The sequence below is a fragment of the Saccopteryx bilineata genome, chromosome 5 (assembly GCF_036850765.1).
Source record: "Saccopteryx bilineata isolate mSacBil1 chromosome 5, mSacBil1_pri_phased_curated, whole genome shotgun sequence".
Lineage (NCBI taxonomy): Eukaryota > Metazoa > Chordata > Mammalia > Chiroptera > Emballonuridae > Saccopteryx > Saccopteryx bilineata.
The window spans coordinates 159,429,595-159,456,781 of NC_089494.1; the positions used below are offsets into that span (position 1 = coordinate 159,429,595).

The 27,187-nt window shown below is 38.5% G+C and overlaps 1 protein-coding gene across 1 annotated transcript in view; it reads left to right on the forward strand.

Moving 5' to 3' along the window:
• Positions 1–5,295: 5,295 nt before the first annotated feature.
• FAM107B (family with sequence similarity 107 member B) overlaps positions 5,296–27,187 on the forward strand; it is a 281,121-nt gene continuing 259,229 nt past the window's right edge. The window contains exon 1 of the mRNA XM_066280686.1: positions 5,296–5,703. Within this exon, the coding sequence (XP_066136783.1) occupies positions 5,296–5,703 (408 nt within the window). The remainder of the gene's footprint in view (positions 5,704–27,187) is intronic.

A 27,187-nucleotide genomic window follows, 5' to 3' on the forward strand; every position in this document is an offset into this window, starting at 1 on the left:
CTCTATCCCTTTTTTCTGTGAAACTTAGCCCAGTGGGGCAGCATATCCAGAACTTGGTCTAGCTGATTGTGAAGCTCTACTTTGTCCAATGCGTGTGCACTGGTGTACAGGTGTTGACCACCAGAAATGGAATTTGCCTCAGCTGGGTTTTTCGTCTGATGAGCTCTCCCTTTGGGTATGCTGCTAGTAAGGGTAGTTGGATACTGTTCTGATGTTGCCTGTAGCTAGCCACTGAATGTGTTGGTATTGGGCCTCCTAGAAGGAAACCTGGTACAGACCAGTGTAAGACACTGCCTGTGACTGGCCCTCAGCAACCTTTTTGGAGCTATAAATGATCCAGAGTTTGTGGCTGCTTCTGCTGGGCTTTGGTGCGCATAGAAAGACTAAACTGAACACCTAGGGTGGCTTTCAACAGCACTGGGCCTGGGGGAAAGTCAGCAAAAGGCCCAGGGTTCCTGAGAGTCATCTCCTCCTGCCTCTGTCTGCTGCCTGCTTTTTGGGCATGGCCCCTAAAAAAAACCTCTGGTAGAATCTAGAGGCTGGGACAATTCAGAGATTAGAAAATGTGGTAGGTGTGGCTCCCTTCTTAGGGCCCCAGGTGTCAGTCTGTCCTGAATTTTTCACAGACTCCAGTAGGGTGTGGCCACTAAGAGTCTGGTAGATGTGGCTTCTGAATCACAAAGATATAGTATACCCTCAGTCTGGACAGTTTCTAATGAATCTCCCATGAGGCAGAAGCACCAGTCATATTCTCACAAGTAGGGGGAAATGCTCCAGCCTCAATGCCAGACAACTGAGTTACTCTCACGCCCCCTGCTTCCAGATTTACTTCTCAGCAGACCCAATCTCCGTAGGGTGGGGCAAGAGAGATTCCTAAGGGTGGGGCAGTTGCTTTCCCCAGGCTACTGCCACACAGAACTGGCTGCTCCACCCAAGAAATATGGCAACTTCAGTACTGAAGAATGATTCAGCACAGGGGTTCTGGTGGCTGTCCCCCACTGTGTCTCTTTCCAAGTCCACCAAATTCACACTTTCCTCATGTGACTCAAGTCCTCTCTGTTGTTCCTCTGCCAAAGCCCTGGGTAAGTGGCTGTGAATGAGATTTTCTGCATTGGCTCTTTAAGAGGGTGCCTGTGTCTCTGAGATATCCAATCTCTTTCTTGCAGATAAAAACCTTGCCTCTTTTCACCACCAAATGCTACGTGAGCACCTGTTCTAGTCTCTGGTGCTCTAAGCTGGGATGCCTGGCCTGGGCCTTAGGACCCATACCTCTCGGGGAAAACCTCTCAGGGGAAGCCTTCCTACAGCTGAGAGTCCCATTGGACCCTCAGCCACTGCTCACTCCTGGGAGTGGGGGCAGCCTTTTGCACATCTCCACCCTTCCTGCTAGTCTCAATATGGCTTCTTCTGTGACTCCTTGGTTATTGACTCCTCTTCATTTAGTCCTAAGTTGTTTTTTTAGGATGATTGTTCTTAAATTTAGTTATAACTTCAGTTTGTTTCTGGGAGGTGGCAATTGGAATGTCCACCCACTCTGTTGGCATCTTGGAATCTTTGTTTCAAAGTGACTTTTCAAAAAATCAGGTGCATATATATTATATATATATTTGTATATAAGGATTTCTGGTACTAAGAATTAACCAAAAAGACACAACCTTATTGTAAGGTATTTTTCCCCGCCGAGAAGGAAGGAAGAGGTCTTGGAGCCACAAAGTGTGAAATAATAAACGGCTTTATTCAGTACAAAGCACGCATCCCGCCCGGTAAGGTTCCCTAGCCCCGAGGAAAGATGGAGTCTAGGGAAGTTGCAAAGATTAAACTGCATGGGAGATATTTAAAGGAATCCCTTTAGGGAAGTGGAGCTACTATGACGTGGTGAAATTTCACTGGCTGGCAGACGATCACTCTTTTCCAAATGGTTCCTGGGAAGCTTCCCTTTGGTGCACCCGGTTGTGGGCAGTCCCAGCCAAAGTTCGCAGGTCTGAGTTCCCCACGTGACCATCCCCCATTATCCACCGACCTTACACTTATTATGTGATGTGACCAATAAGATGCTACTCTATTATATGACCTATATATTTATGGTTCAAGACAGGGCATTCACAGTAGATGGCTATTGTTTAGTGACTGTTGTCACTTTTTTATTTGACAATCTAAGGGAAAAGAGGTCAGTGCCCTGATTATATATCAGGTATTGCATGTTTTAAAAATTCTTATAGTACACTTGTTGAAAATTGCTGATATAGATATTTTCTTATATATTAATTTGTCTTCTACTAAATAACAATAAATTTTGTGACTCTAAATACTGCTGCTATGAACATTTAAAAAATATCTTTATGCACATCTGTATTTATAGGAAAAATTCTTTAGAGGTAAAGTGTTGGATTGAAGGTTTTTGGAAAGTTCTTCTTTGGAGTGTGTGTGTGTGTATGTGTGTGTGTGTGTGTGTGTGTGTGTGTGTGTGTAAAGTGATACTGTAGAGTGATTAAAAGCATGAACTCTAGGGCCCGGCTACCTGGGCTCATAATCCTGGCTCTCTTTCTCAGCATTTCTGTAACCCTAGGCAAGTTACTTAAGTTTCTGTGTCTTGTTTTTCTGTTGTTATAATGTATTCAGGGTCTCATGAAGAGGAACAGCAAATGAATGAGGCAGCAACAATACTGCAAGTGGAGAACCCCAATCTCTCAAGGATTGAGGTGCCTTGGAGAGATCAGCTATCCAATTTATTAAGCAGAAATATGTCATCTTATGTAAGAAACTAACAAGCAGAATACAGTGTACAATTTTATTATTTAGTTTTGCAAAACTGATTAGATTTCTCTTGCCCTTTCTGAGTCATAACACCACACCATCTGCTGTCTGATTCCTGACCTGCAGAAAGCTCCAGCAGGGCCAAGCATTGCGCCCTTGAGCCTTCTCTGGGCTCAACCGCCTTCAGTCATGTGTGCTTGGTCTTGACCTTCACTTTCTCAGGATGGGAACAGAAAGTCACTTGGTGCTTTGGCTTTCCTCCAACATTTTCCTAATGAGCAAAAACAAGAATTATTAATATCACTTTTCTCCTAGGGTTGTAAGGATTAAATGGGTTAATTTGCTGGATTCATGTCTAATAATAAACACTCAATAACTATTATCTGTTAATGTTGTTATTCTAGGTGAGGCTTAGCAACCACACTAGTGAAAAAAAAGGTTGTTGTTTTTGGTGGGCTGGAGCAGACACTCTGGATATTGTTCCTAAGCATGACCCATGGGGAGATAAGATAGAGCCCACAGAAGGGCTGAAAATGGGGACAAGAGGAGAGAGACAGCTGAGAGGCTTGGAGCTTTTTTACCCATTAGTCTACTAAATGTGACTACTTAAGAGCTGCATTGTTAATTGTTGTCCCTCCAGTTCTAAACAGTGCTTGACATATAGTTGAGTGAATAAATGAGTGAGTAAAACCAGTCTGGAGAATTATATTTTCTTCTTCCTAATTCCTTCATTCAGTCATCCTCAAGCTTTCAGTAACGTCTTGTTAACCGTTACAGCATAGCCTTACTGTAAGCATGCTTGAGAGGGAGGAGATCTAGGAGAAGGAGTAGGCGAGGAAGCATCATAGAGTTGCCCTGCCGGAGGTCACAGTAGCAACCAGGGCAGAAGAGAGGCAAACATGATTCCAGGGCTCCCCAGGAACACTTGTGGTGGAGCTTGCTAAAAGCCTACTCTTCCTGCTACCCTGTAAGACTGTTCATACTTGGGATTAAACGAAGACTTCTTCTTTTTTTTTTTTTTTTAAAGGAGACTTCTTAAGACTGGAAATTCTGAGTCGGCACAGGGCCTGGTACATGGTATCCTCTAAGTAAGTTACAGCTTTTTATATATGACTTCTAAATTTTGGTAGAGATTAAGATAAAATCCGCATTTGATGCTCTATTTACTCCTTATCAAGCCATGTCTGGCTTTGTGTATTATGGGTATGACTGCCCATTCAACACTTACTTCCCGTACAGCTGTTGTGTCGATAAAATGGCTATCAGGCTGAAATGAGACTCAAAGACCAAACAGAGTAGCATGAATGTTGGGCTTTTCACTAACTCTCCTAAGCAGCTCAAACTTGGTTCTTGAAATTTCAAAGAGTGGGTTTCTGTCTATGTAACATGGGGATTAGTGCTAAAATATCTACCACCTGTCTGGGTTTAAGAGCACATCTTGACATCAAATTAAAGGAGAGAGCAACCAAATAAATTAGAATAGGTAATAAACCCTGAAATCTTGACCTGAAGTCAGTATTAATGGTAAAACCATTACAGTATTATATTTCTCTAACATTCTTAGCAGATGTTTGGCTAAGGGAAAAATAATCTCCATTTTGAGCTCTGTCTTGGAATATGGTTATAATTTATTATTATTTTTTAACATTCACATATTTATGTGTTGAAAAGTAAAGATATGTTCAAAGGGGGCTTAGTTTCTAAAATTAAGTAATATATATAATAGATGGGCTGAACACACATTCACACATACATAATACCTGTGTTAATTGTTCATGTTGGTTCAGTTTTTTTTTTATAATCCTGAAAATTAATCAAGGACTCAGCATGATATTAAAAAAGCAAGTTAACAAAGACACATTACAGTTACCTAAAGGTGCAATATGGATCTTGAAGCCAGGAAGTTTGTTTGAGGCAAAGATTCAGGAAAGATCCAGAAAAGTCCTTTGACATCAAACTCAAATTGGATTTCTCCACACAAAAGATTCAAGTCTACCTCCCATTTTAATAATAAAACAACCGCCAAGGTCGAGGACCCTCTCGGGGGTCTTTATTTGTGATAGATATCTGGGTGGTGTTTGTTTTGTTTGGAGGAATAAATATTTGAAGGGGGTAACTGAAGAAGGTTATGTGGCTTTTATGATGTTATTGATACACAGGCTGACGCTATTATGGTGGATACTATCAGGCTACATTATCTTTATGCCTCCAAGGTAACCTGAAGCAACTGTCTATTGACTTGGCACTACATTACACTGAAGCATTTGCCCTGCCTGGGGACTGTAACCCAAGCCAACCACATACCTCACAGCTTTCTTTAGCCATGAAATCGCCAGAGATAAACGCTTCTGAAGGGGGATTAGCCGCTGTGTGACTCCAGGGAGTGTTGCCTTGCCATCTCTTTTATTTAGGGGCAACTAGTACAAAGTCCTTCTCTTTAGGCAAGGAAATAGTTATTTATGATAAGGAAACTGAGATTATCTGAACCCCTAGAAATTTCTCTGTTCAGAACATGAACTTTGCCATGTTTCACTGCAGGTCATGTCCACGTGGAAAGCAAGGCTCGCCAGAAGACTGAAATCGCCACCTGGAAGAATGCACCCGTTTCCATGTTCAGCTCTGCTGGCCTGTTTTGGGAATACACAGGAGAATGTTCCATTTGATCAGCCTAGCGTGCCTGATCCTCATTCCACCATCTATGAACAGCCTATGGCCAAAGTGGGCCGACACCCAAGTCACCCAAGGGGAGAAGAAGAAACTCCAGAGAAAAGGCGAGATTCTAGCACCCATTCAGAGAGGAATGGCAGTGCAAATAGGAATTCAAGTAACCACACTGTCCAGCCTGCCGAGACCTCTGAGGATTTGCCTGGGACCCTGGATGGTGAGGTGGACTGTGAAACAGTTACTTTTCAAACTTCTATCCCCAGACCGTCAATTATTGAAAAGCAAGTGGTGAGTATTCCCGATACCATTATAAAAGGAATGGTGTTGTAAGAGAGTTCTGATCATTTGATAAATGCCTTCAGGAAACAAACTTACTTAACTTTATAAGTAAATAAGACATTGAGGAGAACTCTTACTAGTGAGAGGAAGTGGGTAAAGCCTCACAAGGTTCTCAAAGGATGTGGAAGAAGGCAAGGACAATAAGCACTGGGGCCTTCGCAATGACCAATATTGACTTTTAATTAACTACCTACAGTGCTGCAGAGCCAACAGTGTCTCAATAAAAAATTAGGAGTAATATAGTCTGGGAAAGCTATTATTTTAATAACTAGTCTGTGAATTTATATGAAAATCTACATTATGAAAGGTTGCATAATAGGATTTAAGAAATTGCCTCTATTTAAAATGAGTCATGGGATAGCAAAGCAATCTGGGAAAATTTGAAAATGATAATCACCGTATATGCAGAGCAATAAAAAAAGGAACTGACCGATGCAACTATTCATACTATGGATGTTTCTGTGATTGTGTTCTGAGACTAAAAGGCAGGGGAAGGAACTTATTTGAAAAATATGGTGCTACTGCTCTTAAAAGACCACATATTAAGTTATTTATCTTTTTTTTTTTGGCATTACTGAATTTTAATTGTTGGATATTCTGGTTGGATTGAGCTACACAATCATTTCAAAGCTTTTGGTAATTCCAATCTGGGGAAACAGAGTAGAGGCAGGGTTTCTTGAATGGTGTTTTCCAAATACCAAATACCACTTGAGAATTTTTTTGGTCATATTCTTGCCAAATAGTTTAGGACTAGACTTACGTAAGTGAGATGTCTTTGAGGATTCATTACTAAAATATTCTGATTTTTAAAAAATCATTTTCTTCTGTGTAGTTTAACAAATCATTTTTGTTTGACTTGCTGACTTGAATCCAAGAAATCTCATGGACAATGAAAACCTGCCAAACAGTGAAGATAGGGTTAAAACATAATTTAAAAAATAGTTTCATTTGACATTCCACAAACTTATATAAAATGATTAAATAAATAGAGAATGTCACCAAGCCCTCTGTTACAGCAAGCTCTGTAATATTTTTTTTAGCATCACTAAATCAAAATCCTAAACAAAACCCCAACAATTTTTGTTCAATTTTCATTTTAAGATCAAGATATTTTTAGTAATACTATAGTTCACTAAGTGGATATCAAGGTCAAGTTTACACTTCTTGCATATTAAATGACCTAATGATGTGCTTGTTTCAGTGAACTGATGACTTTCTGTTGGGTAAACATTCCAGCAACCCTGGACCTACCTTATATTACTATGTACAGCAGCAACTACAGAGGATTGATTTGATTTTATCTTTCTGTTTTAGCAACATATATGACTCAGGGCCTCAAGGTAATTATGTATATTTAAATATGTATACCCAATTAAACACAGTGAGGTAACATCCATATTTATTGTACACTTGATATTAATATGAGTAAAATCATGAATAGAGGTTAGATATGCCTTATAATAGAATCAGCCCCAATGCAAGGCTAAATATAAGTGTCCCAAAAGAAAGACACACATAAGATGGTTCAAAGGAGGTCTGGAAAGGTACACTGCATGGAAGGTATAATTTGAGATTTGTCTAGAAAGAGGGTTAGGATTTTTAAAGGCAGAGATGAAGAAGAGGACATTTCAATAAAAGGAACTTGAATGAACAAAAGCATGAATGTAGTGAGAAGTACTATAGCAATATGTACAAGATTGGCTAAATCAGAGAGGTATGGGAAAGGTAGATTGAGGCCAAAAATGAGATTTTTTTTTTTATAAAATACTTTTTTATTTATTCATTTTAGAGAGGAGAAAGAGAGAGTGAGTGAGAGAAGGCAAGAGGAGCAGGAAGCATCAACCCCCATATGTGCCTTGACCAGGGAAGCCCAGTGTTTTGAACCAGCAACCTCAGTGTTCCAGGTTGACGCTTTATCCACTGCGCCACCTCAGGTCAGGCCAAAAATGAGATGTTTTGAGAGCTATAGTGAAAAGTTACCGTATTTCCCCATGTATAAGACACACCCTTTATGGAGAAATTTGGGGTCTAAAAACTGGGTGCATCTTTTACAGTGGTTGTGGCCTTTCAAATACCATAGATGGAACTGAGGATGAGGCAATACATGAAGACAGTGATTCGTCATCAGACACAGATGAAGGAACAAGCTAACGGATGGGAGTTTTGACAGTGATGAGGAGTTGTATGAATTTTATGACGATTAAAACTTGAGTTCAATAACTTTATGTAATACATTTTTTTCCCCAAATTTCAGGCCCCAAAATCAAGGTGCGTCTTATACATGGGAGCTTCTTATACATGGGGAAATACAGTAATTTATTTGGCAGTGGTGAGGCTATGAGAATTTTGGGCAGAGAAATGTCATGCTTGGAATTTCATTTGGGGAAGATAAAAAGGTAGAGCCATGTAGGATGGATTACCATTGAGACTGGAGCTGAGAGGCCTTGAAGTAGTCCCAGCTTGAGATAGTTATGAAGAGAATAAATAGTAGGAGGGTGAAAACGAAGGGGCATAGAAAAAATCCCATGGGGTAGCAAATGCAGCAGTTGACTTTGGGGCCCAGACTAGATAGAGAAGTGGTGAGATCAAACTGGGAGTGATGAAATGAAAGCACTGCAGAATCAAGTACCAGGGTGTGCGGGAAGAACAGGTCCCATGGACATGGTAAATGGGCATCTAATCTAGTTCAATGGAGTACTTGATGTTTGCCAGTCATTCTTCTAAGAGCTTTACAGTGTATCCCACTGAACCCTGGTCACAGTGAGGCACATATTCTTATAATTCTTATTTTACAGATGAGGACAATGACACTCAGAGAGGTTAAGACATTTGCTCAACATAACAGAGAAGGGAAGTGTTAGATCCAGGATTGGAGTCCAGTCCTGTTTGATTCCAAAGTCTGGCCTCTGAATTGTAACATGCTTCTACTGCTCATTATATGTGGTGTTTGAGGATTTTCAATTAAATATTCGCACATGATCTTACTTTGTATGCAATCAAATTTAAATTCTATTTATGTGTGTGTATATATTTATATATAAACAAAACCATATATATGTATAATAATAATTGTTATTTATTTTTTATTCACTTAATCTTTTTTATCTCAGTTTCTTGGTGTATAACAATATGGAAAGGGGCACTTTCCATTTTGCAATCCTGCTGATGACAAGGCTTTGTTGACGACAGTGTAAGATTGCTTTGAGATCTTCTGATTAAAAGTGCCGTAGGACTACCCAGACTTTTCATTACCTTTAATTTTATCATGACATTTTTCCTCTCATCAGATAATGCACAAGCTTCTTTATCATAATCTTGCCCAGTGGTAAAAAATATTTCCCTTTTGGATGCACTGATCTTAGTTATTTAAGTTGCCTTCTTAGAGACAACAAATAACCCATTCACCCATCCTTCCCTTCCCTTCCCTTCCCTTCCCTTCCCTTCCCTTCCCTTCCCTTCCCTTCCCTTCCCTTCCCTTCCCTTCCCTTCCCTCCCCTACCCTTCCCTTTCCTTCCCTTCCCTTCCCTTTTTCCTTCCTTCCTTCCTTCCTTCCTTCCTTCCTTCCTTCCTTCCTTCCTTCCTTCCCTTCCTTCCCTTTCTTCCCTTTCTTTCCTTTTCTTTCTCTTTCTGCCCCAGGACATAAACATAGCTATAAAATAGGACAAACAAGTCTCTCTATTCATCTTTAGTTGACTGGTAGTGTTCAGACAGGAAGGTGATTCATTTAAATTTCATAAAACATCTTGTCTTAGAGGAAAAGCTCAAGGTAGTGAGCTTGGCTAGCTCACTTGGCTAGTGAGCTAAGTAAAAAGGAAAGGTTTCTCTGTGTGTCATTATATGTGCAGGTGTCTGTATTTATAGTGATGCTGATTAGTCTTCAACATTTTTATGGTCATATCTTCCCTGTTCCAGGCCTGAAATCAAGGTGATGACAACCCTAATATTGGAATGTATCTTATATCTCCTGATTATAATCTTTTTTATTTCTTAGTGGTGTTGCAATTTAAGTGTCTTATAATTAATGGGGTCAGAAAGCCAATGAAATATAGAAGTATGCTGTTTATTTTTTTTAGCCAAACGTTGTGTTCTTACTGTGTGCCAAGACAGCACCTAGCCCTGGGAAAACAAAGGCGATTAAGACACAATCCCTGAAGTTGCTCACATTCTGGTGGGAGATAGAGCTGGGTAAAAAGGCAGTGTCAATGCAGTAAGAGAAGGCTTATGGGTCAACACTGGATGTCACAGAAGCACATGAAAGAGGCTCCCATGTTAACCTTGGGAAGACAGGGAAGCTTGAAATGTATAGAGGAGGATTTCTTCCCTGTTCTTTCATAGGTTCATGCCAGACTCAACACTACACCCTTTCTTGTTGAATGGTGCTGTTTTTCTCCTCTCTCCCTGTCCCTTAACAGTACTGGCAATGTAGGAAATAGTTCCCACACTAAGCAGCTTCAGAGTGATTTGGTAGTTTCAGAAAATCTTATCATAGCAGTTTTAAGTTTTTATCTTGTTCTTACTCCAGCAAAGTAGCCAGCCTAACACAGGAAAAGAAAGTAATTGTGGTTTAGGAAATAATTCCTGTGCATTTCAACTAAAAGTCAGGTTTACAAAAGAGAAAGGGAAACAGGATCCATCTTGGAGTTGTCAACTGCATTGCTTTTCGTTAACAGGCTGGTTTTGCTAGTAGACAGAGAAGTGGTAACCAAAACATCTCCAGAAACCAGATGGTGGCCTGGACCAAGCCTCAGAGGCTTAGGCAGTCACTGCTTTCTAGGGTCCAGGGTTCAGCCTTTTTAAGGATGAATAATATTCCTTTGCGCATATGTGTGTGTGTGTGTGTGTGTATACACACCACACTTTGTTTACGCACTCATCTGTTGATTAACACTTGGGCCATTGTTCCCTTTTGACAATTGGGAATAATACTGTTATCAGTATGTATGTACAAATATCTTTTCAAGACCTTGTTTTCAGTTCTTTTGAGTATATACCCAGAATTGAAAATGCTGGATCTCAAGGTAATTTTATCTTTAATTTTTCTAAGACGTGCCATACTATTAATATTTTCCACAGTGGTTGTACCACTTTATATTTCCAAGAGCAATGCACAAGGGCTCTAATTTCTCCATATCCATGTCAACACTTGTTGCTTCTGGAACCTTTGTTTGTTCTGATAATAGCCATCCTAATGGGTATGAAGTGCTATCTCATTGTAGTTTTGATTTGTATTTTCCTAATGATTAGTGATGTTAAGCATCTTTTCATATGCAAAAATAATTGCTCATTTGTGATCTTCTTTGTATAAATGTCTATTCAAGGGTTCTGCCCATTTTTAATTAGGTTTTTAAATTTTTGTTGTTGAATTATAGGTGTTTTTTCTATAGTCTGAATATTAATCTCTTGTCAGATACATGATTTGCAAGTATGTTCTTTCATTTTGTGGGTTGCCTTTTCTCTCTGTTGATAGTGTTCTTTGATGTACAAAAATTTATAATTTTGACAAAGTCCAATTTGTCTATTTTATCTTTTGCTGCCTGTGCTCTTGGTGTCATATTCAAGAAATCATTGCCAAATGTAATATCATAAAGCTTTTTCTCTATGTATTCTTTAAGAGTTTTAGTTCTTCACATTTTAGTTCTTAGTTCTTATATTTAGGTCTTTAATTAATTTCGAGTTAGTTTTTGCAATATGGTATAAGATAAAGTTCCAAATACATTATTTTTATTTTTTTGCATGTGGATATCTAATATTCACAACACCCTTTGTTGAAAAGACTGTCCTTTCTCTATTCAGTGGTCTTGGCATCCTTGTGAAAAATCATTTGATCATACATATGAGGGGTTTTAAAGCTCTATTCTATTCCATTGATCTATATGTCTTTCTTTATGTCAGTACCACATTGCTTCGATTATTGCAGCTTCATAGTAGGTTTTGAAATTAGTAAGTATGAAACTTTCAACTTTGTTCTTTTTCAAGATTGTTTTGGCTATTTGGGATCCCTTGAAATTTCATATAAATGTTAGGGTGAATTTTTCTATTTCTGGAAAAATATCATTGAGCTTTTGATAGAGATTGCATTGAAACTATAAATTGCTTTGGTTAATATTGACACCTTAACAATGTCAAGTCTTCTAATCCATGAACATGGTTTGGCTTCCCATTTATTTGTGTCTTTTTAATTTTTTTTTTTCAGCAATGTTTTTAATTTTCAGTATACAAGTCTTTTGCCTCTTGGTTGTTTATCCCTAAAAATTTATGTATTGAACCTTTATTTTGATGCTATTGTAAATGGAATTTTCTTAATTTCCATTAGATTGTTCATTGTTGGTGTATAGAAATGCAATTAATTTTTGTGCATAGGCTTTGCATCCTACAATTTTGCTGAATTTATTAGTTGTGTGTGAGTAATGTTTATGGCTTCTACCTATAAAATCATATGATCTGGGAACAGAGATAATTTTATTTCTTCCTTTCCAATTTGGATGGCTTTTTCTTGTCTGATAATTCTGGCTGGAATTTCCAATACTATTTAACAAAACTATGTTTAACAGATGTAGAAAAAATGAACATCCTTGGACCCTGACCTTTGAGCATAAGTTCTAGTCTTTTACCATTAATTATGATGCTACCGTTGAGTGTGATGTTGGATTTTTATATGTGGCTTTTATTGTGTTGAAACAGTTTCCTTCTATTTCTAGTTTGTTGAATATTGTTATCATGAAAGTGTGTTAAATTTTGTCCATGTGTTTTCTGCATCACTTGATATGATCATATGTTATTTTCCATTTCACGCTGTTAATGTGGTGCTTTGTATTGAACCTTTTTTTTTGTATGTTGAATTGTCCTTGTATACTGGAAATAAATCCCACTTAATCATGGTGTAATCCTTTTAGCATATGGTGTAATTCTCTTCGTTAATATTATGTTGAGGATTTTTGTTCCAATAGTCATTAGGAATATTGGTTTCTAGTTTTCTTTTCTTGTAGTGTCTTTGTCTGACTTTGATCAGGGTTATACTGCCCTTAGGATGAGATAGAAAGTGCTCCTTTCTTTTCAATTTTTTGGAGAAGTTTGAAGGGTATTGAAGTTAACTATTTTTATGTTTGGCAGAATTCACCAGTGAAGCCATCAGGCCCAAGGTGTTCCTTTGTTGGGAGGTTTTTGGTTACTGATTCAATTTCCTTACTAGTTTTATAGGTCTATTTAGATTTTTTACTTTTTCATAATTCAGTCAGGGTGAAGAGAAGTTACTTTAATAGCATCACTGAAGTATGATCATTATAACCACTTATTGAGCACTACTAATAGACTAAGCAGGGTGCTAAGTGCTTTACATAGATTAACTCATTTGATCCTTCTAATCCTTTTATAATGTTAGTTGTTTTATTTTGGGGTTTTTTGTTTGTTTTTTTACAGAGACAGAGAAAGAGTCAGAGAGAGAAATAGATAGGGACAGACAGGAACGAAGAGAGATGAGAAGCATCAATCATTAGTTTTTTGTTGCAACACCTTAGTTGTTCATTGATTGCTTTCTCGTATGTGCCCTGACTGTGGGCCTTCAGCAGACTGAGTAACCCCTTGCTTGAGCCAGCGACCTTGGGTCCAAGCTGGTGAGCTTTTGCTCAAACTGGATGAGCTCGCGCTCAAACTTGCGACCTCAGGGTCTCGAACCTGAGTCCTCCGCATTCCAGCCTGACACTCTATCCACTGTGCCACCGCCTGGTCAGGCATAATGTTAGTTTTTGATAATACCAATCAACCCTCTACTCAAAACCCTCTAATGTTTCCCTAGTTCCCTTGGAGTAAAAGTAAAGTCTTCACAGTGGCCCACTGGTCCTGTACAAACTATCCTCCAATACCTTTCTGAATTCATCACCTACTGTTATATTACTGACAAGGAAACTAGGACTCAAGGGAATTAAACATCTGATCATTTCTACTCTAAAGGTTACCATTCCAGCAGAGGGAGAAGCTCAAGTCAACTGGTCAAAGCATGACTTCCTTGGGCAGTGTAGAACTCTCACTACCAAGAACTAAATAGCTGCTTATTCTGCTCTCCATGTCTAAACTCTATGCCCATCCTTCCTCTTTGCTTGGCAAAGTCTTTGTTTAAACTGAGGGCAGCTTAATTAATTGGGTTTCAGCTTCCTTGTTTAGAATCATATTCCAGTCATGCTCTCTTGAAGCTGTATCAAGGCCATGTTAATTGGATTTTGATGTTGGAGAGACTCCTAGATACCTATTAACAGAAAAGCTCTGGGAGGTGTTCATCACTACAGGAAAACTGATCTTTTTAACAAACTGATTTTCATTACCTATGTTTTATAGTTGTCTTGAAGTCAGACCTTAGGAGTATCTGTAGAGGGCAGTGCTGTTTAGAAGCATATTATAAAGTTCTGTGTAAACATCTATCATCCTTCATCCCCACTTAACTCTGTATTCCTTATTTAAGTATGATTGGGAGCAACTCTGCTGTTTTGTATTTCCATTTTTAGTACAAACCAGTTTTCTTGCATTTCTTTAGAATGAAATCTTCCCTTTCTTTTTCTATGGGCCCTAATAGGAGAGAAAAGAATTATAAGTTACCTATAAAAACAAATACTCTATTAAGGAAGCTCTCTGCTAGACAGACAATTTGACACAAAAAAAAATTTTTATAGAAAGCAAATTACAGATCCATGCAATAAAACATTAGTTTTCTAGTTGCTTTCATGCCCCCCGAACAAAATCATGAACTGCCCCCACCCCAAACAAAGAGCATATCTTAGTGAACAGGTGGGAATCCCATCCTATTTCCTTTAAATCCTGATAATTTCCTATGCTGGGTTTCTACTTTCAGAAGATGTTAAACATAGTGGCATGATAGTGCATGATACACCCAGTGTACTCAGACAGGAATTTTCCAGTATAGATATTCAGTTGCATCCCAACTGGAAAAGAGAGAGAGTGCTTCTTGGCTTCTCTTAGAATAAACTAAATTAAATAGTCCTTGTAAAACTATGAAAATTTTTATTGTCAACTTTGACTACTGGAGACCATTCATTAAAACTGCAGAGAATTGCAAAAATGCAAAGTTTTCATACCATTTACAGCAAATCAGTACACATATTCCAAACTAAGAATAAAAGTTGAATGTATGATTTTACCAAATTTTAAAGCATCATTTTCAAGTGAAGTTACCCCTTCATTTATAATTCAGGTAAGAATGATAAATGTTTTCTAAGTAGGCGTTGATATGTCAGAAGGAGAAAGGTATGAAAGGAAGAGGTCAGCCCACTTTTGAGCAGCACTTATTTCTAGCTCAACAGAGAGAATCTGGCAACCTGCCCATGACCTAATTGATCCTTTGCCCTCATTTTCACAGGTGGTTAACAAAAGAGCAGGCATGGCCTGGAGTGTCTAACCAAAAGCACCACCAAGGATATTCCAATTCATTGACAAGACCCATTTCCCCCAAATACCTGCATCTGTAGGATTAGAATTTCCATCCTTTTAATTATATAACATACAGTATACTCCAATTTTAAACAATCTAATATTCTACTCACTGGGTATGCTGAAAATTTTAAATGCTCTAGGAACTACAAGGGCTACTTAAATGAATGCACTATATAAATCATGGGAAATTAGAAGTTTTGGAACATTTGTTAACCTGATCTGACTGGTCTTAAGTTTTGCTCTCACAGTTCTACTTTTCTAAAGAAAATTCAGCTTATCAAATTAACACTCTTTCCCATATAAAGTTGACACATGTGGTTTTATAATTCCACACCAGGAGAGGTGACAGATTAGAAATTTGATGCAATTAGAGAAAGGGGAAACTCCATAACAAGCATAGGAAATCCTATGGGAAGGATTTACAGTTTTGCTGTGGGAAGCTAGTTGTGGGTTTCCCACATAAAATCTAAACACCTAGGTATGATTTGGTTGTCTGCAGAAAACAAGAACCTTCCCCTCAAATGAACTACCTGAGTAGGGAGAGTCAGTTTCTGTAATTTAAAACAACAAATCCTAAAAAGATGTTTCACATTTTTTGTTAGTAATAGTAATTAGTTTTAAGTAATTAGTACTCCAATTTTTAAATAATAAATTGACTTTGAAAACTTAAAATTTTTTACATAAAACAATGCATAGTCTTATAAAAATTCAAATGTGCTATAGGTACACTTGTAATTAGAGCTAATTCAAAGTTATTTCTTCTTCTTTCTTTTTTTTTTTGTATTTTTCTGAAGCTGGAAACGGGAGGCAGTCAGACAGACTCCCGCATGCACCCGACCGGGATCCACCCGGCATGCCCACCAGGGGGCAATGCTCTGCCCATCTTGGGCGTCGCTCTGTTGCAACCAGAGCCATTCTAGCACCTGAGGCAGAGGCCACAGAGCCATCCCCAGTGCCCTGGCCATCTTTGCTCCAGTGGAGCCTCAGCTGCGGGAGGGGAAGAGAGTGACAGAGAGGAAGGAGAGGGAGAGGGGTGAAGAAGCAGATGGGCGCTTCTCCTGTGTGCCCTGGCCAGGAATTGAACCCGGGACTCCTGCACACCAGGCCAACGCTCTACCACTGAGCCAACTGGCCATGGCCTCAAAGTTATTTCTTTTTAAAAAGCCACTACTATCTGGTTAAGTAATCTTTGCTGAATGCACCAAGAATATACAATAGGGAAAAGATAGTATCTTCAATAAATGATGTTGGGAAAACTGAATCTCCACATGTAAAAGAATAAAATTGAACTCTTATTTTATGCTGTACACAAAAATCAACTCAAAATAGATTAAAAACCTGAAGCCTTAAAACTATTAGAAGAAAATATAGGGGGAAAGCTCCTTGAAATTGGTCTTAGCAATGAATTTTTGGATTTGACATCAAAAGCACAGGCATAAAAACAAAAATAAACACGTGGGACTATATAATATGAAAAAATTTCTGCACAGCAAAGAAAACTATCAGCAAAATTAAAAGGCAACCTAAAGATTGGGAGAAAATATTCGCAAACCATGTATCTGATAAGGGCTAATATTTAAAATACAAAAGTCACTCGGACAACTCAACAGCATAAAAAATAACACCATTACGGAGATGACGTCAGAGTAATGGCGGAGTAGGAAGCGATACCGATAAATCTCCCCCAAAACTCAACAAGATCTTCAACCAGAAACAGAAAAACCTATACTTGGAGCTTCCAGATGCTTCGCAATACACCCAAAGGTATGATTGAGTGAAAAATTGGCTAAATATATAACCAAACCCCGAAGGAAATAGGGAGTAAGAAATGCTCCTCCTTCCTCACTAACCTAAACAGGGTGGCTTTCTCTGGTAACTGTGAATATAGAAACTGAGGCGGGCAAAGGGGGTGAATAGATCCAGGCCGCCGCAGCACAAACGGCTGAACCAGGCTGTGGCACAGAGATCCAAGCCGAGGAAAATCTGATCCTGTGGCAACCCGGGCAATACAAGCTAACACTCGCGCCAAACCCAAACAAAGAAAGAAAAGCAGAGCGGCCATTTTACCTGGTCTCCTGGTCGGTGCGCAGTTAGTGGGCGAGAATTTCTTCCTGGGAAAGCCACGCACGGGAGGGAGTGAGAACTAATTCCAATGGTGGAGATTTTCTGTGCTGGAGGGTGTTTCACTCAGAGGGAACCGCGGCCGGCCTCATATCCTGGTTTGCGCACGCAGATAAGGAGTGAGCGATTCCTCCGAGTGCCTCGGCAGTGCGTGCCCGTGTTTTCGCACAGAGGGGCAGAGTCAGGGGCCTTTGTGTGGGCCAAAGCGGAATCTCGAGCCACCCCAGCGCCTTGCAAAAGCCGCGCACGGGGACGGAGCGAGACTCAATTCCAACGCTACAACTTTTCCCTGCGGTTGGGGGTTTCACTCAGAGCGTGAGACTGCTGGCCGGATATCCTGGTCGCAGACAGTGAGTGAGAGTTTCCTCCAAGCGCCCCGGAAGTGGGCGCCCGCTTGTGTTACCGGACAGAGTGGCAGAGCCAGAGGTCTTTGAGTGGGTGGAAAGCCCGCCTGATTATGCTAGCAGCTCTGACTGACTGAGCCTTACCCAGAGCCCTGTGCTGAGTGGAAATAGAGTGGGGAGTTGCCAGCTCTTTGAGCCTCTTACTATCCAGGCAGAGGCAGCAGCAACCCCATAGCTGGATTATCAGGCTACTAATTAAGGAAGGAAAGACTAGGAGAAAGGCTCCAGGAACACGGACTCTCTCACTGTCGGAGCCTATAAATGCTATTGAGCTTCGACTGCCAACGAGACTAAAGCACAATACATGACATTGCCATAGAGACTTATCAACTGCAAACCTCTACCTGAGCGTGCCAAAGGGGCAGAACCCGGGGTACAGAGTTACCGACCAGGAAGAGGGAGAGAAAAGAAAAAGCAAGAAGATAACCTCTCAAAATCAAGAATAATCTGCAGACTTTATAACCTATCCCATTTTATTATATTTGTTCGTTTGTTTCTCTTATCTTCATTCTTGATACTTTTTTTTCCTCCTCCAATTTGGCCGATTAACTCTCTACCGGTCTTACTCTCTCCTCTCCTTGAACTACACTACCCATAAGTGTTACATCTCCCATTATCTTTTCTCTTCTCTTCCTTTCTCTCTATGAGGGTTGCACTCCAAAACCCTTAACTCTCTCTCTCTCTCTCCTTTCTTTTTTCTTCTTTTAGTGGTTACCTCTTTTTTTCTCTCTCTCTCTTTCTTTTCTCCCTCTATATTAGTTTCTTCCTTTCTCCTTTACGTCTCCTCTCATTCAAACCTCAATAACAAACAAATTATCTTATCTGGGACTCAAACCTATGTTTGTGGCATTTTGGGGGGTTTTTACTTCACCTTTTTAACTCACTAGCAGTGCTCTCATCCCTGGCTCTCCATATTATCTAGTTCTTGTTCCACTAAATACAATAGTAATTTTTTAATTTGTCCCCCCATTTTTCCGTTTTCCTCTTATTCCTCTCATCATAACTCTTAGACAACCAACACCTAAAAGCAAATCATTTCATTCTTGACCCAAATTTTTTCCTTATTTGCTTTTTGTGGGTCCATACGCTCTTTTTTTTTTTTTGCCCCTTTATTACTTTTCCCCAATTCAGGCCCTCCATCACAGGCATTGTTTGTTATAATTCACAGTCCACCACAAGATTTTCTCAAAAAAGAGGGGAGAGGAGAGGAGAGGAAAAAAGGAGGGGGGGAATAATTTCCTTTTTTTTAATTTTTATTTTATTTTTTATTATTTCATTATTAATTTTTTTTTAAAAAAAAACAACTCTTTTCGATTTTTTATTTTTTTATTGTTATTTTTTTAACTTTTTATTCTTTATTAAATCTCATTAATACTATCAACAAAACCACGCTCAGATGCCATTAAGGAAGAGAAAATCGAATATCATGGATACAAAAGAAAGAGAGGTAACACAGCTAGATGAGGAAAAATCTATGGAGAAAAAATTTAATATATTGGAAACCTTGGAGCTAAATGACAGAGAATTCAAGATAGAAATACTAAAAATCCTCCGAGATATACAAGAAAACACAGAAAGGCAATTTAGGGAGCTCAGAAAACAACTCAATGAACACAAAGAATATATGTCCAAGGAAATTGAAACTATAAAAACAAATCAAACAGAGATGAAAAACTCAATTCACGAGCTGAAAAACGAAATAACAAGCTTAGCTAATAGAACAGGTCAGATAGAAGAGAGGATTAGTGAAATAGAAGACAAGCAACTTGAGGCACAACAGAGAGAAGAAGAAAGAGACTCAAAAATTAAAAAAAATGAGATAGCCCTACAAGAATTATCTGACTCCATCAAAAAGAATAACATAAGAATAATAGGTATATCAGAGGGAGAAGAGAGAGAAAATGGAATGGAGAACATACTCAAGCAAATAATAGATGAGAACTTCCCAAGCCTGTGGAAAGAACTAAAGCCTCAAGTTCAAGAAGCAAACAGAACTCCGAGTTTTCTTAACCCCAACAAACCTACTCCAAGGCATATCATAATGAAATTGACACAAACAAACAGCAAAGAAAAAATTCTCAAGGCAGCCAGGGAAAAGAAGAATACAACATATAAAGGAAGGCCCATTAGATTATCATCAGATTTCTCAGCAGAAACTCTACAAGCTAGAAGAGAGTGGACCCCAATATTTAAAGTCCTGAAAGAGAGGAACTTTCAGCCACGAATACTATACCCATCAAAGCTATCCTTCAAATACGAAGGAGAAATAAAAACATTCACAGATACAGAAAAGATGAGGGAATTTATCATCAGAAAACCCCCACTCCAGGAATTACTAAAGGGGGTTCTCCAATCAGATACAAAGAACAAAAAAAAAACAGAGCCACAAGTAAAAGCTCCAAGAAGAACACAATAAAACCAAATTTAAACTGTGACAACAACAAAAAGAAAGAGAGGGAGAAGATGGAGATTAACAGTAGCAAAGGACGATGGAGTGCAAAAGTACTCACAAAATAGTTCGCTACAATGAACAGGGTAGGGACCCTTTTCATTACTCAAAGGTAACCACCATTGAAAAAACCACCACAGAAGCACATGAGATAAAAAAGATAGCAACAGAGGAAAGATGTATGGAATACAACCAAATAAAAACAAAAGATAGAAAAACGAAAGAGAAGGATCAAACAAGACACAAAACTAACAGAAAGCAAGATATAAAATGGCAATAGGGAACTCACAAGTATCAATAATTACACTAAATGTAAACGGATTAAACTCACCAATAAAAAGGCACAGAGTAGCAGAATGGATTAAAAAAGAAAATCCAACTGTATGCTGCCTACAGGAAACTCATCTAAGTAACAAGGATAAAAACAAATTCAAAGTGAAAGGCTGGAAAACAATACTCCAAGCAAATAACATCCAAAAAAAAGCAGGTATAGCAATACTCATATCGGATAATGCTGACTACAAGACAGGAAAAGTACTCAGAGACAAAAATGGCCATTTCATAATGGCTAAGGGGACACTGAATCAAGAAGACATAACAATTCTTAATATATATGCACCAAACCAAGGAGCACCAAAATATATAAGACAGCTACTTATTGATCTTAAAACAAAAACTGACAAAAATACAATCATACTTGGAGACCTCAATACACTGCTGATGGCTCTAGATCGGTCATCCAAACAGAGAATCAACAAAGACATAGTGGCCTTAAACAAAACACTAGAGCACCTGGATATGATAGACATCTACAGGACATTTCATCCCAAAGTGACTGAGTATACATTTTTCTCCATTTTACATGGATCATTCTCAAGAATTGACCATATGTTGGGCCACAAAAACAACATCAGCAAATTCAGAAAAATTGAAGTTGTACCAAGCATATTTTCTGATCATAAAGCCTTGAAACTAGAATTCAACTGCAAAAAAGAGGAAAAAATCCCACAAAAATGTGGAAACTAAACAACATACTTTTAAAAAATGAATGGGTCAAAGAAGAAATAAGTGCAGAGATCAAAAGATATATACAGACTAATGAAAATGACAATACGACATATCAGAATCTATGGGATGCAGCAAAAGCAGTGATAAGAGGGAAGTTCATATCGCTTCAGGCATATATGAACAAACAAGAGAGAGCCCAAGTGAACCACTTAACTTCTCACCTTAAGGAACTAGAAAAAGAAGAACAAAGACAACCCAAAACCAGCCGAAGAAAGGAGATAATAAAAATCAGAGCAGAAATAAGTGAAATAGAGAAGGGAAAAACTATAGAAAAAATTAATAGAACAAGGAGCTGGTTCTTTGAAAAGATCAACAAAATTGACACACCCTTGGCAAGACTTACCAAGGAAACAAGAGAAAGAACTCATATAAACAAAATCCAAAATGAAAGAGGAGAAATCACCACGGACACCGTAGATATACAAAGAATTATTGTAGAATACTATGAAAAACTTTATGCCACTAAATTCAACAACCTAGAAGAAATGGATAAATTCCTAGAAAAATACAACCTTCCTAGACTGAGTCAAGAAGAAGCAAAAAGCCTAAACAGACCTATCAGTAGAGAAGAAATAGAAAAAACCATTAAAAACCTCCCCAAAAATAAAAGTCCAGGCCCTGACGGCTATACCAGCGAATTTTATCAAACATTCAAAGAAGACTTGGTTCCTATTCTACTCAAAGTCTTCCAAAAAATTGAAGAAGAAGCAATACTTCCAAACACATTTTATGAGGCCAACATAACCCTCATACCAAAACCAGGCAAGGATGGCACAAAAAAAGAAAACTACAGACCAATATCTCTAATGAATACAGATGCTAAAATACTAAACAAAATACTAGCAAATCGAATACAACAACATATTAAAAAAATAATACATCACGATCAAGTGGGATTCATCCCAGAATCTCAAGGATGCTTCAACATACGTAAAATGGTTAACGTAATACACTATATCAACAAAACAAAGAACAAAAACCACATGATCTTATCAATAGACGTAGAAAAGTCTTTTGATAAAATACAACACAATTTTATGTTTAAGACTCTCAACAAAATGGGTATAGAAGGAAAATATCTCAACATGATAAAGGCCATATATGATAAACCATCAGCTAACATCATATTAAATGGCACTAAGGCTTTCCCCCTTAAATCAGGAACAAGACAGGGTTGTCCACTCTCTCCACTGTTATTTAATGTGGTACTAGAGGTTCTAGCCACAGCAATCAGACAAGACAAAGAAATAAAAGGCATCCATATCGGAAAAGAAAAAGTAAAGGTATCACTTTTTGCAGATGATATGATCCTATACATCGAAAACCCCAAAGAATCCACAAAAAGACTACTAGAATCAATAAGCCAATACAGTAAGGTCGCAGGATACAAAATTAACATACAGAAGTCAATAGCCTTTCTATATGCCAACAATGAAACAACTGAGAAGGAACTCAAAAGAATAATCCCCTTCACGATTGCAACAAAAAAAATAAAATACTTAGGAATAAACATAACAAAGAATGTAAAGGACTTATATAATGAAAACTATAAACCATTGTTAAGGGAAATCAAAAAAGATATAATGAGATGGAAGAATATACCTTGTTCTTGGCTAGGAAGAATAAATATAATCAAGATGGCTATATTACCCAAAGCAATATACAAATTTAATGCAATTCCCATCAAACTTCCAATGACATTTTTTAAAGAAATAGAGCAAAAAATTATCAGATTTATATGGAACTATAAAAAACCCCGAATAGCCAAAGCAATCCTAAAGAAAAAGAATGAAGCTGGGGGCATAACAATACCTGACTTCAAACTCTATTATAGGGCCACGATAATCAAAACAGCATGGTATTGGCAGAAAAATAGACACTCAGACCAATGGAACAGAATAGAAAGTCCAGAAATAAAACCACATATATATGGTCAAATAATTTTTGATAAAGGGGCCAACAACACACAATGGAGAAAAGAAAGCCTCTTCAATAAATGGTGCTGGGAAAACTGGAAAGCCACATGCAAAAGAATGAAACTGGACTACAGTCTCTCCCCCTGTACAAAAGTTAACTCAAAATGGATCAAAGATCTAAATATAAGACCTGAAACAATTAAGTACATAGAAGAAGACATAGGTACTCAACTCATGGACCTGGGTTTTAAAGAGCATTTTATGAATTTGACTCCAATGGCAAGAGAAGTGAAGGCAAAAATTAATGAATGGGACTACAACAGACTAAGAAGTTTTTGCTCAGCAAGAGAAACTGATAACAAAATAAACAGAAAGCCAACTAAATGGGAAATGATATTTTCAAACAACAGCTCAGATAAGGGCTTAATATCCAAAATATACAAAGAACTCATAAAACTCAACAACAAACAAACAAACAATCCAATAAAAAAATGGGAAGAGGATATGAATAGACACTTCTCCCAGGAAGAAATACAAATGGCCAACAGATATATGAAAAGATGCTCATCTTCTTGAGCTATTAGAGAAATGCAAATCAAAACGGCAATGAGATACCACCTCACACCTGTTCGATTAGCTGTTATTAGCAAGTCAGGTAATAGCAAATGTTGGAGAGGCTGTGGAGAAAAAGGAACCCTCATACACTGTTGGTGGGAATGTAAAGTAGTACAACCATTATGGAAGAAAGTATGGTGGTTCCTCAAAAAACTGAAAATAGAACTACCTTATGACCCAGCAATTCCTCTACTGGGTATATATCCCCAAAACTCAGAAACATTGATACGTAAAGACACATGCAGCCCCATGTTTATTGCAGCATTGTGCACAGTGGCCAGGACATGGAAACAACCAAAAAGCCCATCAATAGATGACTGGATAAAGAAGATGTGGCACATATACACTATGGAATACTACTCAGCCATAAGAAATGATGACATCGGAACATTTACAGCAAAATGGTGGGATCTTGATAACATGATACGAAGCGAAATAAGTAAATCAGAAAAAAACAGGAACTGTATTATTCCATACGTAGGTGGGACATAATAGTGAAACTAAGAGACATTGATAAGATTGTGGTGGTTACGGGGGGGAGGGAGGAATTGGGGAGGGAAAGGGGGAGGGGGAGGGGCACAGAGAGAACAAGATAGAGGGTGATGGAGGACAATCTGACTTTGGGTGGTGGGTATGCAACATAATTGAACGACAAGATAACCTGGACTTGTTATCTTTGAATATATGTATCCTGATTTATTGATGTCACCCCATTAAAAAAATAAAATTATAAAAAAAAATAAATAAATAACACCATTAAAATAGGGACAAAAAGATTGTGTAGTCATTTCTCCAAAGACATAAAAATGAGCAGTAGATATATAAAAATATGCTCAATTTTACTAACCATTAAGAAAATGGAAATGAAAATCGCAATGAGAAATCACATCTGTTAAGATGGCTATTATCAAAAAGCCAAAAGATATCACAAAGGTTAGGATGTGGAGAAAAGGGAATGCTTATACACTGTGGGCAAGTAAATTGGTGCAGCCATTATAAAAACAGTCTGGTAGTTGCTCAAAAAATTAAAAATAAAACTGTCATATAATCCAGCAACCCCACTTCCGGGTATTTATCCAAAGGAAATAAAATCATTATCTTGAAGAAATATTTGCACTTCCATGTTTACAGAGGCATTCTTCACAGTAGGCCAATACTTGGAAATAACCTAAGTCCAAAGTGTCTGTCAATGGATAAATGGATGAAGAAAAGATCACACACACACACACACACACACACACGCACACAAAATGAAACATTATTCAGCCTTAAGAAAGAAGTACTAAATCTTCCTTTGTCACTTGTGAAAACATGGATAAACCTGGAGGACATTATACAAAGTGAAATAAGCCAGAAACAGAAAGACAAATACTGCATGATCTTACTTTTATGTGGAATCTAAAAACATTGAACTCATAGTAACAGAGTGGTTGCTGCCAGGGGCTGAAGGTGGTGAGGGAAAGGGGGAGATCTTGGTCAAAGCGTGTAGACTTTCTGCTCTAAGATGAATAAGTTCTAGAGACCTAATGTACAGTGAGGTGTATAGTTAATAACAACACATTGTATATTTGAAATTGGCAAAGAGAGTGGATCTTAAGTGGTCTTACCACAAAAAAGAGAGGTAACTATGTGGGAGGATGGATATGTTAATTAGTGGATTGTGGTGATCACAATGTATACATATATTGTTGTACATCTGAAATAGATACAATTTTTATTTGTTAATCATTCATCAATAAAGCTGGGAAAATATCACTCTCACTCATCTACTTTCTGGTATGCTAACTCAAGGAGAACAAAAAGGAGACTAGAGCTGGGGAGGTGATGGCCGTCAGGAAGTGTTGGCCACATTCCTGACTGTGAGTGATGGGAATGAAAAATTCATGCATATAGAGGCCAAATAAAGGGTGAGATCCCGTCTAAGGAAGCTTTTGAATGGGAGCATCAATGAATACACACCCAACTGTAGTAATTCCTCTCTTATCTGGGAAGTGTTTTTCCTTTTTGCCTGAGCTGGGTGTTTCAGGAGAGAGACACATGGAGCAGCAATGGAGAAAGGAGACCAGCTGAATAGATTCTGATAGTGAGGTGACGGCTCTCCCAAAAGTTTCCCTTTCCAGGATTCTAGGAGGCCTGTCAGTTGCCCCCAATAATTATAGGCAGGTAGGAGCTACATGTTTGCCCAGCCACAGCTTTTTCCCCAGGGATGTGTTACAATAAAGAAAGTCTTATATGAATTTTGCCACAGGTACAAATATATTTTGGCAAGCAGGCATAAAAAGAAACATGTTACCTGATTCTGTATGCCAGAGTAGTTCCCCAACTCCTGTCCTTTTACACAGTAGCCCCTCTCATGAATAAAATAATATATGAGAATGTGATGATATTATAATGGCAAAATCAGCAAGCCTTACAGTCACAGGGAGTGAAGGAGCCCTCTGTCAGAAGCAGGTCAAGAAGCAAATGGAGGTCAAGATCCAGGATGCTACTATAAAGGAGTTGGATTTCTTTTTTCTTTTCTTTTCTTTCTTTTTTTTTTTTTTACAGAGACAGAGAGAGAGTCAGAGAGAGGGACAGACAGGAATGAAGAGAGATGAAAAGCATCAATCATTAGTTTTTTGTTGTGACACCTTAGCTGTTCATTGATTGCTTTCTCATATGTGCCCTGACTGTGGGCCTTCAGCAGACTGAGTAACCCCTTGCTCGAGCCAGCAACCTTGGGTCCAAGCTGGTGAGCTTTGCTCAAACCAGATGAGCCTGCGCTCAAGCTGGTGACCTCGGGGTCTCGAACCTGGTTCCTCCGCATCCCAGTCTGATGCTCTATTCACTGTGCCACTGCCTGGTCAGGCAAGGAGTTAGATTTCTGAACTTGCCACATTCTGTGTGTGTGTGTGTGTGTGTGTGTGTGTGTGTGTGTGTGTGTGTGTGTGTAATAGAGAGAGGGACAGACAGACAGGATGGGAGAGAGATAATAAGCATCGATCTTTGTTGAGGTACCTTAGTTGTTCACTGATTGCTTTCTCATATGTGCCTTGACCTGGGGGGGCGGCGGGGGAGCTACAGCAGATCAAGTGACCCCTTTCTCAAGCTGGCGACCTTGGGCTCAAGCTGGTGAGCCTTGCTTGAACCAGATGAGCTCAAGCCAGTGACCTCAGGGTTTCAAACCTGGGTCCTCTGTTTCCCATTTCGATGCTTGATCCACTGCACCACTGCCTGGTCAGGCTGAACTTGCCACATTCTTACACATCATTTTGCAAAGACAAAAATGCTAGTCAGTACTTGAATACTGTCCATTTCACAAGTGAAAATGATTTCCAAAATCTCTTATGTTAATTAGTGAAACTTCTGGTTCAGATTTAGCTAACATCATTTGAAATACTTGCTATAGCCACCTCTGAATGCAAACTCCTGATTAGAAC